At 52.6% G+C, this 20,846-nt stretch overlaps 1 protein-coding gene and 1 pseudogene across 1 annotated transcript; both read left to right on the forward strand.

The window, feature by feature from the left end:
- The first annotated feature begins 603 nt into the window (after positions 1-603).
- On the forward strand, positions 604-10,001 carry RNH1 (ribonuclease/angiogenin inhibitor 1). The gene is made up of 9 exons (XM_010082789.1): positions 604-705; positions 2,400-2,570; positions 3,992-4,162; positions 4,817-4,987; positions 5,857-6,027; positions 6,486-6,656; positions 7,593-7,763; positions 9,034-9,204; positions 9,606-10,001. Exons 1-9 carry the CDS (start codon positions 620-622, stop codon positions 9,691-9,693), a joined length of 1,371 nt encoding a protein of 456 aa, XP_010081091.1. The 5' UTR covers positions 604-619; the 3' UTR covers positions 9,694-10,001.
- A 2,103-nt stretch (positions 10,002-12,104) lies between these two features.
- On the forward strand, positions 12,105-20,241 carry LOC104468598 (annotated as a pseudogene).
- The last annotated feature ends 605 nt before the right edge of the window (positions 20,242-20,846 follow it).

A 20,846-nucleotide genomic window follows, 5' to 3' on the forward strand; every position in this document is an offset into this window, starting at 1 on the left:
CTGCTTCCCAGCTTCTCTGTACTGTAAAGCTTGGGTATCAAATTGTGGAGGAATGCTTCTCCCACCCGCCTAGCTCCCACCTCTGACCTACAGGTGTGTGCCCAGCCTGAGCCCAGACAGTTCTCGTGCTTATCTTCCTCACTCACCCTCACTCTCTCAAAAATACCCTAATTTTGAGTATAGCTGGAGGGCCCACAATCAGTCAGGTGTGCCGTGCAGGTGATACCCACGGCTGTGTGGCTCAGAGAGCAGCACCAGAGCCTCCTCTAGAGCTGCTTCTGAGTGAGAGCTCTTGGAGAGGGAAGGGGAGCACCCTACTTGTGTGCAAGCAGCTTTCAGATAACAAGCTGTTGCTGTATCTCTCCAGGATCCGTGTGCTTTTTGCCTCTCAGACAAGGGCCTTGCTGACTCCCAGTCAAAACCACTGCGACGCTGCTGGCTCGTACTGGTGCTTGCAGCAGGCTGCTGTGGGGAAAACACAATCTGTCCTCTCTGCACAGTGTAACTCATGACTGAGAGCTGGGGAGGTTGGAAAGGATTGTTGCTTCTCAGACAAAGCAAAAAATAACAGTTTGATTTTTTTTTTTTTTAATTTTCAGATCTTATCTCAACTGTCAAAATGGAACTAGACATCCAGTGTGAAGAGATGAGCCCATCTAGATGGGCTGAACTTCTGTCCACCATGAAATCCTGCAAGTCCATCAGGTAGTAAGTAGTTGTGTATCATCTCTTCTAAGTAAGAACTGTTGTGTTTCTCTCCTTTATTTTTCAGCTGCAGAACTGTTGACCTGTGACTTAGAAATTGCACAGTAACAGGAATGATTCTGCCTATTTTTATTCAGAAAGTTAATTTAAAGGGGGGAAAAAAACCCCCACCCTCTTGCAAAGTTTTTTTCAACTACAGGTAAGCATCCCTTGGTGTGAAGTAATGCCGCCCTTGCTCTGTGGCGTGCCGTAGAACTCAGCTAGGTAATACGGTTATCGAAACATTTGCCCGCCGTTTTGGTAATTCTGTCGTTCTCTTTCTCCCTCGAGGGAAGACATCTCTCCGTGCTCATTAGGTCGCAGACTCTCTGGGCTGCAGGGCAGATGCTGTCAAGTAACCATTACTTAATAGTCACGCACAAACCGCATGCCGTCGGCTTTTAATTCTTCACTTGGCCCTCAAAAGTACCTGCCTTGTGCGGTGAGCGGACCGGTGTGAGAGGAACATGTCCAGGAGTGTCAGCTGTAGGACAGGGTTCAGAAGAGTTGCTTCTGCACTCTTCTGCCTCTTCTTCTTGGGACTTCACCCCCCCGCAGGCTGGCATCGTCCTGCTGCGGCTGGAGAGGATGGGCCACATCCAGCCAGGGATGGCTTGGAGGAGGTCCGGCAGGTTGCAGGTGACTTTTGCAAAGGAGCTTTTCTGCAGGCAAGCTTCATGGGTCTGACCTTGACTCCCCGTTGTCTGCCAGGGTGGCAGGAGGCACGGGGATGATTGTCTCCTGGGCAGGGGCTGGACGGCTCCAGAATGAGAGCAGCTGTGGCAGGGGTTGTGAATCGGTGTTGAACACGGTTCTGCTGGGACCCAAGGCTTCTTGCCAGAGGGAGGGAAGGAGAAGCCTACTAGAGCCTTGGTTTCCATAGTGTTGTCTAAGGAGAAATGACAAGGCAACTTCTGGCAGTCCTGGCTGTGGCTGTGCCTGGAGGGTTCTTCATGACACTGTCCTTTTGCCCCGAGTCTTTTCTGTCTCCTTGTACACCTCCCTGCCTGTCTTGGGCTCCTGATCCTTTCCTTGGCTCTTCTTCCGATTCAGCCCCCTCCCATCAATTTAGCAGAACTAGAAAAATGCTGATCTCCTGTGGGAGAAGCCACTGCCACGCTGCAGACTTGCAGTTTGCGTACTGAGAGTCGTGCTGGAGAGAGACTGTGCAGACCAGCGTGACTCACCTACGCGAGACCAAACTGCTGGTGGTTGTCGCTGGGGCTGGCTGAAGACCTAGCTGGGCTGGTCCCAGTGCAGAACCAGTCTGACAGCCTGTAGGCTGGCCCGGGGTTAGACATGGCTTCAGACAGCCGGTAGTTTGTGGCTAGCAGTGTTTCAGTGAAGGCGCATCCTGCAGCTGAAGCCCGGCCTGGGGGGGATGACTTCAGCCACGTCCCCTCTTCTGTGCAGCACGGAGGAGGTCCATGGCTTAGGGTCCGTCCAGCCCCTCCTGTGCTGTCATCCTGCAGAGAGAGCACGTCTTGGTTTGGGCCATGCCTTGCCCAGCAGCCCACGCACATACTGACGGAGGCATCCCAGGGACTGCAGAGAGTAAATCACCCGCTGTGCTTCCATGGGGAATGCACCAGCCGGGGAGAACAGAGCAGCCCAGCCCAGGGGACTAAAGTGCTCCTTCTCTCCTCCTGTTTCAGGCTGGATGACTGCAACCTTTCCAGCAGTAACTGTGAGGATCTCTCCTCCATCATCAACACGAACCCGTCTCTCACAGAGCTGAAGCTGAACAACAACGAGCTGGGAGACGCAGGCATTGAACACCTGTGTAAAGGGTTGCTGATGCCGAGCTGCAGCCTGCAGAAGTTATGGTAAAGCCCCGCTGATTGTCCTGCTCTAACGTGCTTGCGGTCCGCTGCAGCTGGAGTCGTGTGGCAAGCGCGTACGTGGTGGTAGTAAGAGCCATGCTGGTGCATCTCAGCAATTACTGGGGTCAGATGGTTGGAAAACCCCAGAAGTTCTTATCTAATGGTGTATTTATTGGAAGACTCCAGATCATCCGTCTGGCTTCCTTTGTCTCCCAGCACTGAGGGAAGGACAGGTTGGTTTTCCCCTGCCAAGTGAAGTCTTTCTGGAGGCTTTCATTAGAAGAGGTAGCCAGTCTGCCTCCAGCCTAGGTTTGAACAAAAGGATGACTACAGAAGGCGCCGCTCTGCCATTGGCACCTACCTGACATTTTCACAAATCCCTTTGTCAGAGAGCTCTTCATTTAGCCTCTGGTCCCGTTTGCTGTCTCCTTTCTCTAGGATCCAAGCAAAACTGGTGCTGGTGTCCTCCAGCTCCTGGGGTGGATCTTCATGATACTACCTTGTAAAAATAATTTGCCTTTTAGATGGGATGCATCTGCTCCAGAGTCCCTGTGCCCCCCGCAGGGAGGACTCACTGATGAACAGAGGGCGGGCTGGCTGTGGAGCTGATGAAACCACAGCCTTCTGATGGGCCTTCAAGAAATAACCGTGACGCTCTGTACTGGCAGACTAACGCGAGTCGCTTTTCAGAGAGTTTGTCCTAAGCTTCAAACTTCTCCAGATGCTCAAGGGGCAGCCTGGATTAGGCTGTCAGTTCTGTAGAAACATAATTATCCGGTTTTGGGGTTCTGGTAAGGTGCCTTAGAGAATAAAAGAGCAACCAAACCCAAGCCAAACTTAGTACCACCACGCACAACAGCTCTCCATTGCCAGAAGGGCTTGTCCAACAACTCTAAACACTCCATAGAAATACCAGAATGGTTCTTACGCTGGTTCTCCCAGCCTGAGTGCTGAAGGGTGAGCTTCATAGGTCCTCCCTGTAGCATACCATTGAACTTCTAAATGATATCCAGGGACTGAAGCCGAGTTGGATGAGATTTTTACTTTTAGCTAGTGTGGATCATAAAATGCCATTGCTTTATCTCTGGGCTAAGCCTCATGAGGATTAGAACACTTCTGTAAGGCAGGTGTGGTGCTGCCTAAGGTAGGGTGAATCCTTCTGCTAGAGGTGCTGTGTGAACGACACGGGAGGAAGCATGGGAGCTATTGCTCATGCTGCAGGTATAATGCTAGCTGATAAAATATTTTGGCACACCTGTAAAGTAGCGGTACCAACCTGGTCGTACCGCTTTCTAGAGGGTTACTCACTGGCAGTGCCACAGTGTCCTTTCCAAGCTCAAACCTCAGCACATGCACCTCTTTGAGAAGAGCCTTTGTAATTCTGGAGGTGGATTTCCCTCACCCCAGTTGCCTCTCTCCTTCAGGCTCCAAAACTGCAGTCTGACGAGTGCCAGCTGTGAGACCCTCCGCTCCATCCTCAGCGCACAGCCGTCCCTGACGGAGCTGCACGTAGGCGATAACAAACTGGGAACTGCTGGGGTGAAGGTGCTGTGTCAAGGGATGATGAACCCCAACTGTAAGCTGCAGAAGCTGCAGTAAGTACTCACTGGGGTTTTTTTTGGTCATCAGACAGGTCATGCTTGTCTTTCCCTTGAGACAAGCAGGAGTTTTGTCGCTAGCTGTGGATTTCTTCCTGTTTTATGTGAACTTGTGTCATGCTGGTAGGTCTCGTGGGTTTGTACAAGCCGGGTGTCTGCCCTCCTGGGGCTGTTAGTGCAGGGGGCTGTTGATGCAGCTCCTGCCAGATGCCCAGGGAAGGTCTGGTTCTGCTGCAGCTGGTCCTTGTTTTATGGCTGAGCGGGACACAGGTCTGTTTGCAGCCCCCAGCTCCTCCCGGGAAGGCTCGGCGGCACGGCTGTGAGATGTGCTGCAATGCAAAACGCAGCCGTGTGTTCCAAGGCAGCCTGTGCCTTGGGTTTCATGGAGGGCTAGTGGAAAAATAGGGTGGGTAGTTAGTCTTTCTAGGGTCTCCTGGGATCTAGTTTAAGAATTAACACTTCCTGAAATGAGCAGGGAGATGCTATTAAAAACTTAAGCTTATCTCTTATTTTCCCGTGTTGCCTGGTCTCAGCTCGCATCGGCGTGTTTGCTGCCCTGGCTGACACACACTTTGCCCAGCTGATGGCTTGTGGGCAGCAGGACGTGGCGAAGACGGTTAGTTTTCCCCTGGACTTCTTTTCTTCTTGCAGGCTGGAGTACTGCGAACTCACAGCTGATATTGTGGAAGCTCTCAACGCCGCCCTGCAAAGCAAGCCCACCCTGAAGGAGCTCAGCCTGAGCAACAACACGCTGGGAGATACAGCTGTAAGGCAGCTGTGCCGGGGACTGGCGGAGGCAAGCTGCAACCTCGAGTTACTACAGTAAGAAAGAACTGGTCATCTCTAACTACAACTAGTCCTGCTGCTAGTCGTGCCATCCATAAGACAAGAAAAACTACTGAGAGGGATACTTGAAATTTACACCAGATTTTTTGCTGGCTCAGATTTCTGTAACTGGAAACTGTAAGGAAATGTCTGGGGCTTTCACTTCTGGGTTTTTTTGACCTTTTTTTTTAGCATGTGGTTCTGAGCTCACTCTTATACCTGTTGGTATGGTGTAAGCGTGTACCCCAGGTTACACCTGCAATGACAAGGGATGGCTGCTTGCCAGGATCTGAGAGCAATCACCCTCGGTGGCTCCAGTTCTTGCCCCTGAATTACCAGCCAGTTGAGTATTTTTATTCAGACCTCTTTTTTGCTTCGAAACAGGGATGCTGGATTTGGCCTTCTATCTGGGGTAAGGCCCCTGGAGGGGTTTAGGAGAGAAATGTGATTCACTTTATCTTGCCCCTGTGCTTCAGCAGGGGGTGGCTGCCAGGGACTCACTGTATGCTACAGCCAAAATTCCCTCATGAAAAGCACAGTAGCTATAAAGGGGGAGTTTGGCAAAAGCAATCCATGCATTAATGTGTGTGAGTGGGTGGGTCAGAGTACCAGCGCCCTGCAGCCTTGTGGCCTGCGGAAGAGGAGTGTTGCCTCCCTCAGAGCCTGTCTCCTTTGAGTGTACGTGCATCTGACGTACCTGTGTCACCTCTGAGCCTTGCAGGCTCTAGCAACGCCCGGCGGCGCTGCACGGGTTTGCAGCAAGGAACTGCCCCATGGCCCCTCGTGGCCCCCTGAGCTGGGGGTGCTGGGGTGTATCTAACACAGCGGGTCTGGAGCAGCAACTCCAGCCGTGCTTTCTTCTGCAGCCTGGAGAACTGCGGCATAACCAGTGAGAGCTGCCGGGAGATCAGCGCTGTGCTCAGTAACAAGGCGTCGCTGCTAGATCTCTCCGTGGGGGATAACAAGATCGGGGACTCCGGCCTGGCTCTGCTGTGCCAAGGACTGATGCATCCCAACTGCAAGATTCAGAAGCTCTGGTAAGGGCAGGCAGAGGTTAAATCCCTCCGGCAGCCTCGCAGCTGTCTGCGCTGCTGGTTTGCTCCTAAGCAAAAAGTTCCTCGCTTCCCCCACCCTGCAAATCAGTTCTCAAACCTGGGCGGAGGACACCAGGAGCTGGGCTGCACTGAGATCGCCTGGATCAAATTCTGGGGAGAGGGTGAATGGGAATTTGTGACGGCATTGTCTTGGCTTCCTGTTGGGTTATCTGTCTACTAGAACTGCATGTTGCTGTTCCTTCCTTGTGTTACAAACAGAGCTTTTTGTGCAGCACATGGGAAGTGAGGAGAAGGCTGGGTGGTATGAACTGTAGATGGGTTTTGTAAAGGATAGAAGAAAATGAGGTGATGTAACCAGAAAATCAGAATACTAAAAGAGGACTCTGTTTTCTAATCTAAGTCATTCTTGGGGGAAAATCATAATTTGTTCCTCCCTGCAGGTTGTGGGACTGTGATCTCACGAGTGCTAGCTGTAAAGATCTCTCCAGGCTCATCAGCACGAAGGAGACCCTCGCAGAGATCAGTCTGATAGACAATAACCTGAGAGACTCGGGGATGGAAATGCTGTGTCAGGCCCTCAAGGATCCCAGATCTAAACTCCAGGAGCTATGGTGAGCTGCTGTCAGGCTTCACAGACCCCCTGCCTTCTGTGGCCACCTCACTGAAGAACAAGTAGGGGAAGTAGTGCCCAGCAGATCGATCCTCCGTTGCGACGGCTCCGTGAACAGCTCGTGCCAGTTGGTACCTGAAGGATTTAGACTGACAGAGCTAAAGGGATTTGTATTTCTAAACTCGCAGACGCTTTGCAGATCTGCCCTATAGTCATCCCGTTATAAGCAACAGGAGACCAAGCACCACTTGCAGAACTTCTGTCTAATATATTTTATTGTGCAACAAATGGCAGCTCGGAGAGCTAAGAGACTTGTGAGGTTTGGAAGGGCTCATGTAATAGCAAAGTGAGCGCTATGGTCGGAGATCTCAGGATCTTCCCTGGATCCAAGCCCTCTCACCGAGTAGCCAAAAGAAGGCCCTAATGGCATGAACCTTCCCCAGCAGCCTCTCTGCTGACAGTGTTTTCTTTTAGGCTGGGACGGGCTGGTGTCACCTGGCCGGGAGAGGACAGTTGTTCTTTCACACAGAACTTGAACAAACAGCACTTGAACTTTCCCATGTTGTGAGTTCAGCTCCTGCCCCGGCTGGGTCCTTCCCCTGCGCTGGTGGCCTGGGAGGTGACGAGGTGCCTCAGGAGGGCACAGGGGAGCTCAGAGTGGCTGTGACAGCAACACGCTTCACCTCTGGTTATTCCTGGGCTTTACGAGGTGCATGCTCCGAGACAGGCATCCCGAGTACAATATACAGAGTGGGACAGGGGGTGCTTGGGAAGGATTGAGCAGGCGGGGGGTGGAGAGGAGCACAGTGACTGTGGGAAGGCTTTGTTTCCTCTCTTCCTGCTGTTGGGGCTCCTGGAAAGCACGTGTGAAGCAGTGAACAGAGCCTGGTCCTCTCTGAATCCCCCACGGAGATCTCCTGTTGCTTTTGCCTTGCAGGGTGCGGGAGTGCGGGCTCACCACCGCTTGCTGCAAGGCCGTCAGCTCCGCGCTCAGCGTGAACAAGCACCTCAAAGTGCTGCACATGGGCGAGAACAAGTTGGGAGATGCGGGTGTTGAACTCATGTGCGAAGGGCTGCTGCACCCCAACTGCAACATCCAGTCCCTGTGGTAAGGTGCACCCTCCAAAGCCATCTGCTCCCTTGCTGTCCCCTCCCAGGAACAGTGTGCAGAGAGAGGAAGAGAGCGATAGAGGGTAGCGTGGGGGTTTTTTTTGCTCACATGAAACAGTTCACACCTGATGTTTCACACCTGAAAGAATTCCCAAACTGATGTTTAGCTGGTCCACTAGCAAGGAAATGGAAGCCACAAGTGCTTCCGTGTATCTTGTCGCTCCTGCTCTGCTGCAGGCGCAGGCTGTCACCCATGCAGCGGTGCGTTCCTGGCCACCCGCGGCCGTGCTCCCAGGTGCAGGACTGAAAGTTCACAGTGCAGTATGTCTTCAGGATCTAAAGCAGCGCGTAGGGAGGCTGGAGGAGTCTTGCATGGTTCTGCAAGCAGCTCAATGCCGAGCTTCCTGTGCCCTTCTCTGAACTCTCCCATGGACCTATCTCAGGTCAGGCACTGATGGAGGAACTGCTGGTCCAGGTCTGGCGCGTCCATTCCCGTGCCTGCCGGTCGCAGTGCAAAGCCTGCCTGCATGCACCAGTTGCCTCCTGCTTTCCATAGTCTCCGTGGGTGCCGGTGCAGGCGCTGGTCCAGCCTCCCTAGCAGGAGCAGAGGCCAGCTGGAGCATCGCCTCCAGCCCTGTGGTGGGACTGACCTTCCCCATCAGCCTGTTCCCCTCCCAGGTGGGCACCCAGCTCTGCACTGGTGTGGCTGTGGCCTGGTGATGCTCGGGGCGCTGTGCTTGTCTCCTCCACGCCACTTGACACAAGCCGGAGCTCTGCTCCGGTGCCCAAGACTGGCAGTGAGTGAATTGAGCAGATGAGTTGTGGGAGACACCAGTAAGACTGGAAGTCTCTGCCCAGAAAGATGTTTGCTGACCACGTAAACCTACTTGCTTCTTAGCTGAGAGGCCTCAGTTGCCCTTTTTAGAAAGATAGTTGCAAGTCTTAGGTAATAAACTTTAGACATTATTTCCGATCAGTTTAAACCAAAGAGAAGATGATGCTGAAGTTGGGAATATCTTCTGAGGGTTCCTGCTCCCCCTGTAGCCTCACACTCTTAAGCTCTAGGGAGGGCTTTGGGCTGTTCTGCAGTCACCGTGAGCACAGTGGGAAGACCACGGACCAGCCCCTGCTGATGTCTCAGATGCCAGCCTAACGAGGATCTCTGGTCCGCGCTGGGGATGTCCGTGCCAGCTGCCCCAGCGTGGGCGGGTGGGCTGGGCTCTGGAGCCCCCACTCACTGCACTGGGCTCTCCATCCTCTCCCTGCAGGCTGGGGAACTGCGATCTGACGGCAGCCTGCTGTGCCACCCTGGCCACCGTCATGGCCACCAAGCAGTGCCTTACCGAGCTGGACCTGAGCTACAACTCCCTGGACGACGAAGGCGTCAGGAGGATCTGCGAAGCCTTGAGGAATCCCAGCTGCAACGTGCAGCAGTTAATGTGAGAGATGTTTGTGGTCCTGCTGGTGTTCCCCGGGCAGGGGGTGAGCTCTGCGGGGAGGGGGCCGCCAGCACCGGCTCTCTGGGTGTTGCACCCGAGGGCAGTTGGCGAGCTGGGGGGCCAAACACCACCTGCACGGTGCAAAACATGCCTTGTCCCTTCCGAGTGATGTGACCACAGTGCCTCAATCTGCCTCGGTCCATAGGGCACAGGAACACGGTGAGGGTGGTGCTGGGGGGCAGCGGTAGGGTCCTGTGTTGTAGGGTGTGTTTCTGGCTGGTGGGCCAGACCTCCAGCCTGGATGGAGCCCTTCGTGTTACGTGGTCTTCCCGTACCGGTGGTTTGTGTGTCTTGACAGGAGGATGCTCACTAAACCAGCTTGCCTTTCTGTTTGGGTGTAGTTTGTATGACATTTTCTGGAGTTCTGAAGTGGATGATGAACTGAGAGCCCTGGAAGAGTCCAAGCCTGAAGTGAAGATCATTTCATGAGAGGTGACTGCCTGCAGAGCAACGGCAAAGCAACGTCCTCTTCTTAGTCTGAACTTTTTCATAGATCAAGCTAATTAACTTAATAGAGAATGTGCTTGTACCAAAAACGTTTATGGATTCCCTGAGCGCGTGTCTGGGGAGCTGATCAACCTTCTGTGCATCTCTGGATGTGCTAACTCTGAGGCTCATGAAAGCGTTGTACATTTTCGCTGCAGCATTACTATCCTTGAAATAAACAATTATTTGGTATCTTCTAGAAGTGAGTCCCTACCCTTCAGGAGCTCTTTAATCCTATAATCCCTTCTAACGCATTAGTCAGAGCTCATTTCCAAAGGCAGGAGGAGAACTACCTTCTGCATTGTTACTGGGTGGTGCTTTTGCCAGCTCTCTGGAGAAGGCTCTCCGAAAACCAGATGGTTTTTAATCTAAAATGGAGCTCTCCCCTGCCTTTCCCTAGAAGAGTTCTTGGAAAAGCAGTGGGGGCCAAGGCACTAGAGAAGAAAGAAATGAGCAGCTGTTCAGCTGAGTAACTTCAAAATTGGTGTCCCCTGAAAAGTGATTTTCCTACCAACAGAAGATGCTGTGTGCATTTCTGCTAGTACAGGAGATGACGGAGTGGTTTGATAGGTTTGCTCTGGCAAGAGTGGTTCTACAGGAACTTCAGTGAAAATCTGTGTGCAAATAATGAAATCCTTCATTTTTCTACTTATAAAAAGAAAAATAATATATATCTGTATATTTCTCCATCACTTCTGAAATACAATACTACTACTACCACCTTGTTTTACATGTTTGCTTTTGGTGAGTTCCTGGCTGAAGCATGCCAGGAGAAGATCTTAGCCAAGGCCTTAGGAGCACAGCAAGCCTAGAAAGACCTTCCCCTGGGTTCAGAGGATGGTGACTGGGTTTTCTTGCCCAGTCAGAGTTTTAATAAACTTTGTTCCAAGGGAGAATGCAGCTGTTGCACACGTAAACCAAAAAGAACGGATGGAGCTTTAGAAATGTCAGTGATAAACCTGGCATTGCCCTGGGGTGATGTTGGAGGAGGAATGCCAAAAAAAATCCCATTCCCCAACCTCCCTCTTCCTAGAGCCACCACTTGGTGTTTCACTCAATTGCAGATCCTGCCTGGTGCCCAGGTTAAAGGTGTCCTCCAGGTTTTGGCTTGCGATGCTCACACGTTCATCCCGTAGCGGCTGTAACTGGCTTTTCTTTGACTTAGGGAAAGCTTTGACCTAAGCATCGGTTCTAAGGTAGCTTCACAAATCTCAAATCATGCCTGAGGTGTAGCTTACTGCTGTCTTCAGGCAGATGTGAAGGATTTGGTTTTTTTCCTCAACACATGTCTCCAGGCTGCCCAAAATGCTAAAAAACCCACTCCTTTTTGCTTCAAGAGCTGTTCGGTCTTCTCCATCAAGGGCAGAAGAAGTTCTTGTGTTTAGAAACCTGCCCACCCTGAGGGATTCTTAAACAGGCTTTTCACCTTCGTGGTCTCTCCGGGACTCGGTGTGCATGGGCTCATTTCAGACCGGGGGAGAAGATAGTGCTGAAGAGGGGCAGGAGCACGTGTAGGGGAGCCACAAAAACCAGGCATCCAGCCGGGTGTAAAGATGGCACTCTGTAACGATTAAGCAAGTATTAGAAGTGGATTTCTGAGAGTACCTGGTGTGGTGGGTAGAAGAGAATGTTTGGGAGGGAAGGGGGGGGGTGCTCCTGGGCTGCTCCCAGCGCAGGTCGTGGTCAGGCAGGTCCGAAGTGAGATGGCTTGCAGGCAGATCCTCCCTTGGCCCCATCTAGCTGGCAGGATGGGCTGAGGACTGCGTCAACAACAGTCAAACCTGGGCCAAGCCAGCCTGCAGCCAGCACCCTGCAGCGCTCCCCGTGCTGGCTACCTGGGGGGGGCACTGTCCCCTGCTGCTGCTGGCCTGCAGCGATGCCTGGGAAACCCCTCTTCTTCCTCTGCTGCAGCAGAGGAGCGCTGGGACAGCTCTGCCACCACCGCCCCACGGCAGGCATTCAGCCTTGGACGCGTGCTCCTGCCTGGGGATGAGCCCCATGCCCGCCTTGATTCCTGGGCTGCTTTTGCATTCCATGCCAAAACACAAAGAGGATTTGGAAAGGCGTCTGCAGCACATGCCGCTTGGCCAGTTACCACCTTCAGCAAGAAAAAAACACAGGAGCCATATTTTGCCATCTCAGTGATCTCGGAGCATCTCGGGCCAGCCCAGCCCCGCAGAACTCTGCAGGTCCACCCAGGACAGGAGGAACCCGTGCACTCAGACCACGCACTGGGCTTTAGGACAATGTGAAATCTTCTGCTTGTCTCTAAATACCAGATAGAAATCCTGGGAGCCTGGAGCAAGGGACACTTGTGCTCATAACCAGTGCTATTGAACATCTTTGTCTGCGACATGGACAGAGGGATCGAGTGCACCCTCAGCAAGTTTGCCGATGACACCAAGCTGTGTGGTGTGGTGACACGCTGGAGGGAAGGGATCCATCCAGAGGGACCTGGACAGGCTGGAGAGGTGGGACTGTGCAAACCTCATGGAGTTCAACAAGGGCAAGCGCAAGGTCCTGCATGTGGGTCGGGGCAATCCCAAGCACAGACACAGGCTGGGAGGGGAATGGACTGAGAGCAGCCCTGAGGAGAAGGACTTGGGGGTGTCTGTAGATGAGAAGCTGAACATGAGCCGGCAGTGTGCGCTGGCAGCCCAGAAACCAACCGTGTCCTGGGCTGCGTCAAAAGGAGTGTGAGCAGCAGGGCGAGGGAGGGGATTCTCCCCCTGTGCTCTCATGAGACCCCACCTGCAGTGGGGTCATTTTCAGAAACCCCACAGGGTCAAGCGATGGGTTGACTGACAGTCCTGTAGAAAACAAGATCCAAAAACCTGTGACAAGAAAACATAAAAAGAGACTCTCCAGATGAAAAGAATGGAAGGAGAAGCAGAATAGAATAGAATTAATATATTTTGTATAAAAGAAATTATTGCTCTTCCACTTAAACAGACATGCTTTGCCTGTGGGAACAAGGCCATGTGTGCAGCAGGGCCGCAGGTCCACTCGTCTCTGTGTCTCTGGTGGGACTAGACAGTTACAGACACACACCAGGGAAGGGGGGAGCAGGGCTCTGCTGCAGCAGGTCAGCAGCCAGCCCCACTGGGGTGATTTTACAGGTGCTGCAGCCCACCCCAGCACCTGTGCACTCAGCCCCCACCCTCCGTTGCCGCTCAGCCTCCCAGAGGGTACCAGAAATAGCTCGGGTAAGTTCAGGATGGCAAACTCAGATTTTGACCTCTCATAAAGAGGGCTGCTGGGACGCTTCAGCTCTTCAGGCTGCAAGTCCAGCATCACAGGTAGGTATCACAGTGTGCAGCAGGAACCTGTGCTCGTGCTTGCAGGTGTGTTAAGGAGAGTTGCAGAGCATATGAAGTGCATTGCTGGGGGAAGTGAAACCACTGGCAAAGCAATTCCTGGGGAAACTGTTGCAAACACTCTCCTTTCACTTGTTTGAAAGTTTGACCTCAACTTGCTTCTCCTTTATCCATCTCTTAAATTTTTACTGAAGAAGAAGCAATTGCAAACCTTTTCCATCCCCTCGCCCTCCCCCATGACTGAAGATACCCAGTTCCTTCTCCACCTCCAGCCTCTGTCACTGGATGTGGTTTCCAGTAAAATGAATTCCTCAAGTTCCTGGTGCCCTTCCTGCAGCCAGCCGGGCTCTCTGCGAGAGGAGGCAGCCCGAGCACGCAGCACCGCAGCGGGAGAGCTGGCTCAGCACCCGGGGAGAGGAGCCAGCACCAAAATACCCCCAGCAGCTGCTGCGTACAGCGGGGCTATTAGAAGGCTGCAGCTGCTCCTCTCTAGTGAGGAGAAGAGCCAATGCCACAAAGAAAAGCATGGCAAGAGGGTGGAAAAAGCAGAAAGAGAGCCTGTCCTGCGTGACCGGGGCAAGGAGAGCAGCTGCCGTGGTGCGCGTGCCCTCCCTGTGCAGCCCAGCTGCGGGCTCTGCCGGGCATTTCCACCCCTGCCCAGCCTGGGCTCACACACGGCCCCTGAGCGAGGCCGGGCTCTTCCCAGCTCGCTCTTCCCCCCGGCTGAACCAGGAATGGGTGCTTGCATTGTGCCAGAGCCCCGCTGCCTGGGGAGGGGAGCGTGCGGGGTGCTGGCAGTGCCACACGAGCCCCCACGGGTCCCCTGGCTCTGCTGCAAAGGCACCAGGTCTGAGCACCCCTGCTTCTCTTCCTACCACTGCAGGAACAGGAGGGAGCTGGGGGGGTTCAGTCTGGAGAAGAGGAGGCTGAGAGGAGACCTCATTACAGCTGCCTGAAAGGAGGGTGCAGTGAGGGGGGTGCTGGGCTCTGCTCTAGAGTGACAAGTGATAGGACAAGAGGAAATGGCCTCAAGTTGCACCAGGGGAGGTTTAGGCTGGAGATTAGAAAAAATTTCTTCACTGCAAGAGTGCTCAGGCATTGGCACAGGCTGCCCAGGGCAGTGGTGGAGTCACCATCCCTGGAGGGGGTCAAGAAACGTGTAGATGTGGTGCTTCGGGACATGGGTTAGTGGGTTGACAGTTGGACTTGATGATCCTTGAGGTCTTTTCCAACCTTAATGATTCTATGAAGCTCCGCACTACCAGACTGTAAAAGACCCTCAGCTCTATTTTCCTCTTGTCCTCATTTTCCTTAGGTGGAGGTGTTATGAACCAAGCTGTGCCCCTGCCTCATCTCCTCCTCCAGCAGGACTGAGGACCTCAGCAGCAATTTGGGGCTCCTGCCCTGCTCCTGGGACACACTAAAGTTCTCCTTCATCTACTGTAGAGAGCCACATGAGCTGATTTTTGACTGGCCTGGAGACATCCAGGCGGGTCCAATCCCGCATCCCTAGGCTCCGGTGTGCAGTCCTGGTGTGGCAAAGCCAGGTGGTGGAGAACCGCAGCAGGCCAGACTTTGGGGACCACTTTGCTCCCTGTAGGATGCTGAGGTGGAGAAGAGCACCCTGAAGCTGGAGGTGAGATGGGGTGTGAGCTCAGGAGACATAAAGAAGGGTGCCTTGACCAGAAAAGAAATGTGTGATGGCTTCTGGAGGTGTGTCCTTCTCCCACCCCTCCGAGGAACACAGAGGGTTTAGTCAGCAGGCTCTCTCAGAGTCCAGGCAGCCGGGAGGTTGGCTCTCTGGCATCACAAAGATTGCCAGTTGCCATCAGCAGCAGCCAGAAGGGTCAGAAAGCACAGAGCCCCTTTAGCTTTTAGTTTCATAAAACACTTCAGCTTTCAAAGAGGAGGCCTGCTAATCTCTTGGGCATTTTATTTTGATGTAGGGGGGGGAATTGATTTCCCCAAAATCTGTGTTTCCTGGTGCTCTGTGTTCTCCTGCCCTTTGCCATGGGCATTCCCTGTGGAAATGCGCTTGGATGCCCAGTCCTGCATCAGGACACAGCGTAGAAACGGAGGCTTGGGGTGAACGCGTGGCCCCGCGGTGAGTGAGCTGGGGGATGCCATCCAGCGGGGAGAGCAGAGCTGGCTGGGGTGGAGATAACGTGATGAGCAGAAGCAGCCCACAACTACTATCAGACTCTTTTCCCCAACTCTTTGGTGTGCTCACTTTGCTGCTTGTAACCCGCCTCATTGGGAGCTGTTTGGGTCTAGCTGCTGGTGGAACAGTGCAGATACACCTGTGAGTGCCCAGGGATTTTACACGTACACCGTGCCTCGGCAACAGAGAGCTGCGAGATGTCCTCCAGACTAGGATGGATTTGAAATGTGCGCTGAGGGAACAGCAGTGAAGACATTATTGGTGAAATCCACAGCAAACAGGACATTTTCCAGCCAGCTATTCCCTGCGAGTGGTCTGCAGACACCGCCAGCCAGCACACAGAAGGGGCACGGAGCTGCAGTCTTTGCACTTTGAGCCTCGTGCCTCATTCTCCCGTGGTGCCCAGGAGCTGAGCTGAGGCAGAGGAAAGTGGATCCCCCAGAAACCTGGAGTTGCAGTAACAGCAGCATGAAGACAAACCAGTACTGTGTAACTGGTACAAACTGACCCGTCAGGAGGTGTCAGCTGGAGGTGTAACCAGCCAGGGATAGATGGCTTTCCCTGGGGCATGTAATCCTTCAATGCTCTCTGGCAGGTTTTGCTCTCTCCCATCAGCAGCTGCTATTTCAGAAGACACCAGTGGATGGTTTGTAGGTCTGAACCTGAATGGTGATCCCCATGTGTTGCTACAGATCTCATGGTCCTTGACAAGTGCCAGCTGCACGTTACTTCAAAGCCCATTTGACTTGGCCGTTAAGTTTTCCTGTGGCATCAAGCAGCAAATGCAGGAGCTTAGACCAGCAGTGGGGACCAGCCCCGTGCTGGAGGAACAGCTGTGGAGGGGGAGTGCCAAGAAGGGACTGAAGCCACGTGTGAGCACACGCAGTGACAGCCCCAAGCTGCCGTGGAGCACATGTGGGCAGCTGGCAGAGGACATGTCCTTGTGCAAGGGGATTCTGTCACCTGCCTGTCCCTCCAGCCAGCCCTGGCAGGGAGCAGACCTTGTACGGAGGAAGGGCAGGACTCGGCAAGATCAGAGGGGACATGGCCTTCACACAGCCCGGTCAAGCTCGTCTGGGAAAGGGGACACGGGGAGGTCATGCTGCTTGATATCCCAGCAGCCAGATGTCCAAGGACTGTAGGGCGTTAGCAGAGGTGGAAGCAGAGCAGAAGGGTTTTTTCAGGTGATACCACTGAAAGCAAGCATCTCAGTGTTACTTCTTCTTTGCTATCATGACAGCCCAATCCTGACTCCCCCAAAAGCCCACAGGTGAGAATGGAAACCATGAAGCAGGCCCTAGAGGCACATATCTCTCCTGGAATGAGGTTCAGCTGTGAGCCATGGAGAGGCACTTGTGGCACAGCTCCATCTCGCACAGCTCCATCTCGCACCTCATTCCCATGGACACAGTTTTTCCCTCTCTCCTTCAGGTTCAATGGTTCATCAAATACTCCAGAAACACTGCCCTGGGGGAAGTCAGGGTCACCCTGAGCAAGCCAACGGCCTCCCAAAGCTTGGTTTTATGTGAAGATCTGTTCAATGGCTCATCAAATACTCCAGAAACACTGGGGGAAGTCAGGGTCACCCTGAGCAAGCCAACGGCCTCCCAAAGCTTGGTTTTATGTGAAGATCTGCAGCAGACTACAAAGGTGATGGCTCTATCCCATGGCCTCACCCTGTGTGCCCACACCGTGGCCAGGGAGCCACACGTCATCCCTTTGTTTTGTTAATGAAAAATGCCCACCCTCCATCCTTGGGCATGATCCATGGATATTTGTGGTAGCAGACCCCTCCTGCTCCCAGCACACTTCTCAGGTAGGATCTGCAGGAAGACGGGGCTTTACAGGGATGCCATTTGGAATTGCGTGTTACAGGTGAGATCTCCAGGCAAGGATGAAGGCATAGTGATGACCCAGCTTATGTTGCAGCACCTTGTTCCTTCTCCACCCACAGAGACGAGAGTTCACTGTGCTTTATACTGGTGGCCACTTGGTTTGTTTGAAGAGACTGATGGTCCAAAAGGAAGATATGTGATGTGTTCCAATAAGGTGTTAATAGCAATTTTAAAATGTTAGGGGTGTATTTTAAGTGGATGCTAATGACAGTAGTGTATTTCATAACAGAGAACAAGTGGCATCTCAAGTCCAGCAACCTGAATAATTAACTGTTTTTAAGAAACATCTATTTGTTCCTTATACATGGGAAGTTGATGTAAAATGGGAGCAACATTAATTTAATTCCAGACCCTAAAATGGCAAAGTCTACAGCTTGTGGGGTTTCCTGTGACCATCCAGAGAAAAATACCCTAGTGTCATAAGAGTTAGTACTTTAGTACTGTAAAATTAGCACATATGCCTGTGGATGTAGCCTGTACCGTACTACCTCATGCAGTCATGTTTGATCGGACTCAAAACTCAGAAGACAACATTGCATCCAGGTTTTCCAGGCACAGGAGAACAGGGGCTCTTCCATTCCTCCCCAGGAGATACAGAGCAGATGCTGGCAGTTATTAAAAAGTTTAAAAATTAGAGTTCAGTCTCAAGGAAAAGGCTGAAGAGCAGGATACAGGCAGCACGCTGCGGAGGCCCTGCAGCCTCTGCTGCCGAGGCCCCAGGAGCACACCCGTGAGCTGCAGGAAGGTTGGTGTGTGGCCTTGGTGCCTGCAGGGGTGGTCGCACTGGATGTCTGCTCACCTCATGCCCGTACGCTTTTCACAGGACACGATGGAAGAAGTGCTTGTGTTGCGGAGGTGCCTTCCCACCTCCCAGAGGATAGCGGTCAGGCTGATCCGGGCAGAAACTACATCCCCTTGAGGCAATGCAGATAAGAGGAAGGGTTTCATATCTGCTCTTGCTGCTCCAGACTTTATTCTGCTGCCTGCTACCTTTATCTTACCCACCCAGAGGGATGGGGAGCTGCTGGAGAGAAAGGTCCCTTGCCTGCGAATCACACCCCAACATGCGCTGCTGGATCAGACCACCAGTGTGTCCAGCCCAGTGACTATCTCCCACAGAGGGCAAAGCACTATGGAAAGAAGACAGGCATGAGTGATACTCTCCCTCTGTACTCACCCTGCCTCTTACAGTTCATGGCTTAGAGATTTCTTGAGCTGGGGTTGACTTCTGTGTATTCAGAAGTCCCCAACGGATTTCTCCTCCCCTGCACTGTTTTGGTCTCCCCTTAAGCCCACGCTGACATTTAGCATCCGCAGCACCCTTGTGGCAGGGACCCCCACACCAAACCACACTTCTGCAAAGAACCACCTTCCCTTAGGAGCGTTGGTCTTGCTGCCTCCACCTGCTGCTCACGAGAAAGCTGCTGCACTGCCGTGAGTGGGTGTCCAGCCCCCAGCTCGTTCCAGCAAGGTGCCTATCTGATGTTAGATCCTGTGGGTTTTGACATGGGAGCTGCTTTTGTTGGCCCATCACTCTTGAAACACCCAGCTACTTCTCTCGGGCCATGCCTACCATACCTCTTCGCTCTTATTGTAGGACTTGAATCCCATTCCTCTGCTCTGTAGAGACCTGAAGACCAAACTTCATCACAACCCTGTTGCCCTCAGCGTGGAGCCAATTTGTTTTTCCTCTTGAGGATGCCCTGTGGTGGGGTCTAACAGATGCTAACAGTGTTCCTTGGGGATGTAACCAGAGCATCACTATCATCCTTCAGTCTCAACCGATGGGGTGGCCCTCTGAGGCCATGGACACTTGAGAACAGCCTTAGAGAAGCTCTGCATTGCAGACAAGCTGTCGATAGCTCCCTGCCCTGGGGAGGATGAGGTAGAGCTGCCTTTTTCTCCTGTAACCCAACATTTGATGCATGACGCACACATTTTAGGCCCTTGTCCTACCTGGCCTTCTCTCCTGCATGACCCAGCTAGTTAGAGTGATGGAGGGAAGGGAAGATGCATCTGTTTTCCTTCTGTAGTGCTCAGCACGTCAGCAACGAGAAGGCGGGCAGCCCTCCTGCTTGTGTCACTTTATGTCCTGCTCTCCAAGGTTTCCCCTGGGGACTGGGAGAAGCAGAGCAGACTTGAGCTGGTCTCTCCTGGGCTGAACTCTTCCCACAGCTTTAAATGCTCAGAAGATCTCCTCTGTACCTCTAAACCACAGTTTTCCATTGTGCTAATTAAGTACAGGCAAAGCAATTGCAAAGTCTCCTCTGTTGTTTACTTCTAAGCTTTGCTGCAGGTGTTGGATCTAGCATAAGCACTTACGGGGCTAATAGGAGTAAATCCTTTCCACCATCACCCTGGTTTTTACTAACTTCAGCGCTTGTTCCACAACCACAGAGACAACTCTGAGATAGTCCTCGTTAAATCATGATCTACTATGGTGAGGGCCTACTGAGTCCTAGCTATGGACCTACCAAGATGCGCTTGCCTTGGCCCAGTGGTCTGATCTCCAGCAGTGCTGAAACCAGCACAGGCTTTGTTCCTGGCTTTGAGAAATGTGCGATGAAGCCTGAACAGCTGCAATATTCAGCCCTAATCAGCACCCAGCCCTTTTCCAGCACGGCTGCCTAATGCAATATTACGTCTATATTAGAAATGCCCAGCTCTGGGACAGAGATAGATGCTCCAATGTTAAATTTCTCCTTTCTCTTCCCCATCCCAGATGTATACAAGAGGATAGATGTTTCCTGCAGATGCCACAGTAAAAAAATCACCCAAAGTCCAGGCCACAGGCCAACACACTGCCCATCACCTTCAACAAGACTTTCCTCTTCTGCACTCCTGAGCCTCCAGTGGGGCTGCATGCTCCTGGTCTCCACTGAGGACGTGGACTCGGACCCCAGGCATCCCACTGGACAGGCCACCCTGGGAAGAGAAAAGCAAGTGAAGAGCTGACCACCGGGACCTCAGGATAAAGTCCATCCAGCAGCCCGGAGCGGAATGGCATCCTCGTCTGGTTCAGACGGGAGGTCTCCTGCAGCAGTGGCACGTGGTGGATCTGGCCAGGTTTGCCTTCATGAAGACCAGCCAAGGCAGTGCTCACAGTGGGTATATCTAGAAAAAAACAATGAGTCAGAGCCTGAAATTCTTGCTCCCTGAGACATGAACACTTCACATCATCCTTCTGCTGCAGGAACCTCTGGTGGAGGCTGGAAAAGGGCTGGAGCTGCCTTCCCACCCTCCTCCTCCCCACTCCAGCTCGATCTAACAACCCAAGTGTTTCCTGGACCCTGAAGTGGGCAGTTTAATATGCCTGCTGACATTTTTATTTACATTAATTGCAATGAATTGGGATATTCTTGCTGCCCATATTCATCTAGTCTTTTCCTGAATCTTGATGTATTTTGGCCTTTGGGAATTCCTGGGGCATGTTCATTGCATGTCATAGGGGAAATAAATTAAAGAAAAATAAAAAATAAATAAAAATAAAGATTTTTCACAGCTTAAAATTTCCTTTCATCTGTTTCCCTGTCCTGGTCTGACAAGAGAGACCCATTTGTCATTTCCTATGCTCCTAGCACGTCTTCTGACTGATTTCCCAGGCTTTCAAAGTGGCAAAGGGGCCATCCTCTGCCCCGCCTGCAGGCAGCTGTGGGTCAGAACTCCAGTTTTCCTTTGTTTGACATTTTTCTTAGTGGCATTGCTTAACAATCCTGCCCCCCC

The sequence above is a fragment of the Pterocles gutturalis genome, unplaced genomic scaffold (genome assembly GCF_000699245.1).
Source record: "Pterocles gutturalis isolate BGI_N339 unplaced genomic scaffold, ASM69924v1 scaffold3330, whole genome shotgun sequence".
NCBI classification, from domain to species: Eukaryota; Metazoa; Chordata; class Aves; order Pterocliformes; family Pteroclidae; genus Pterocles; species Pterocles gutturalis.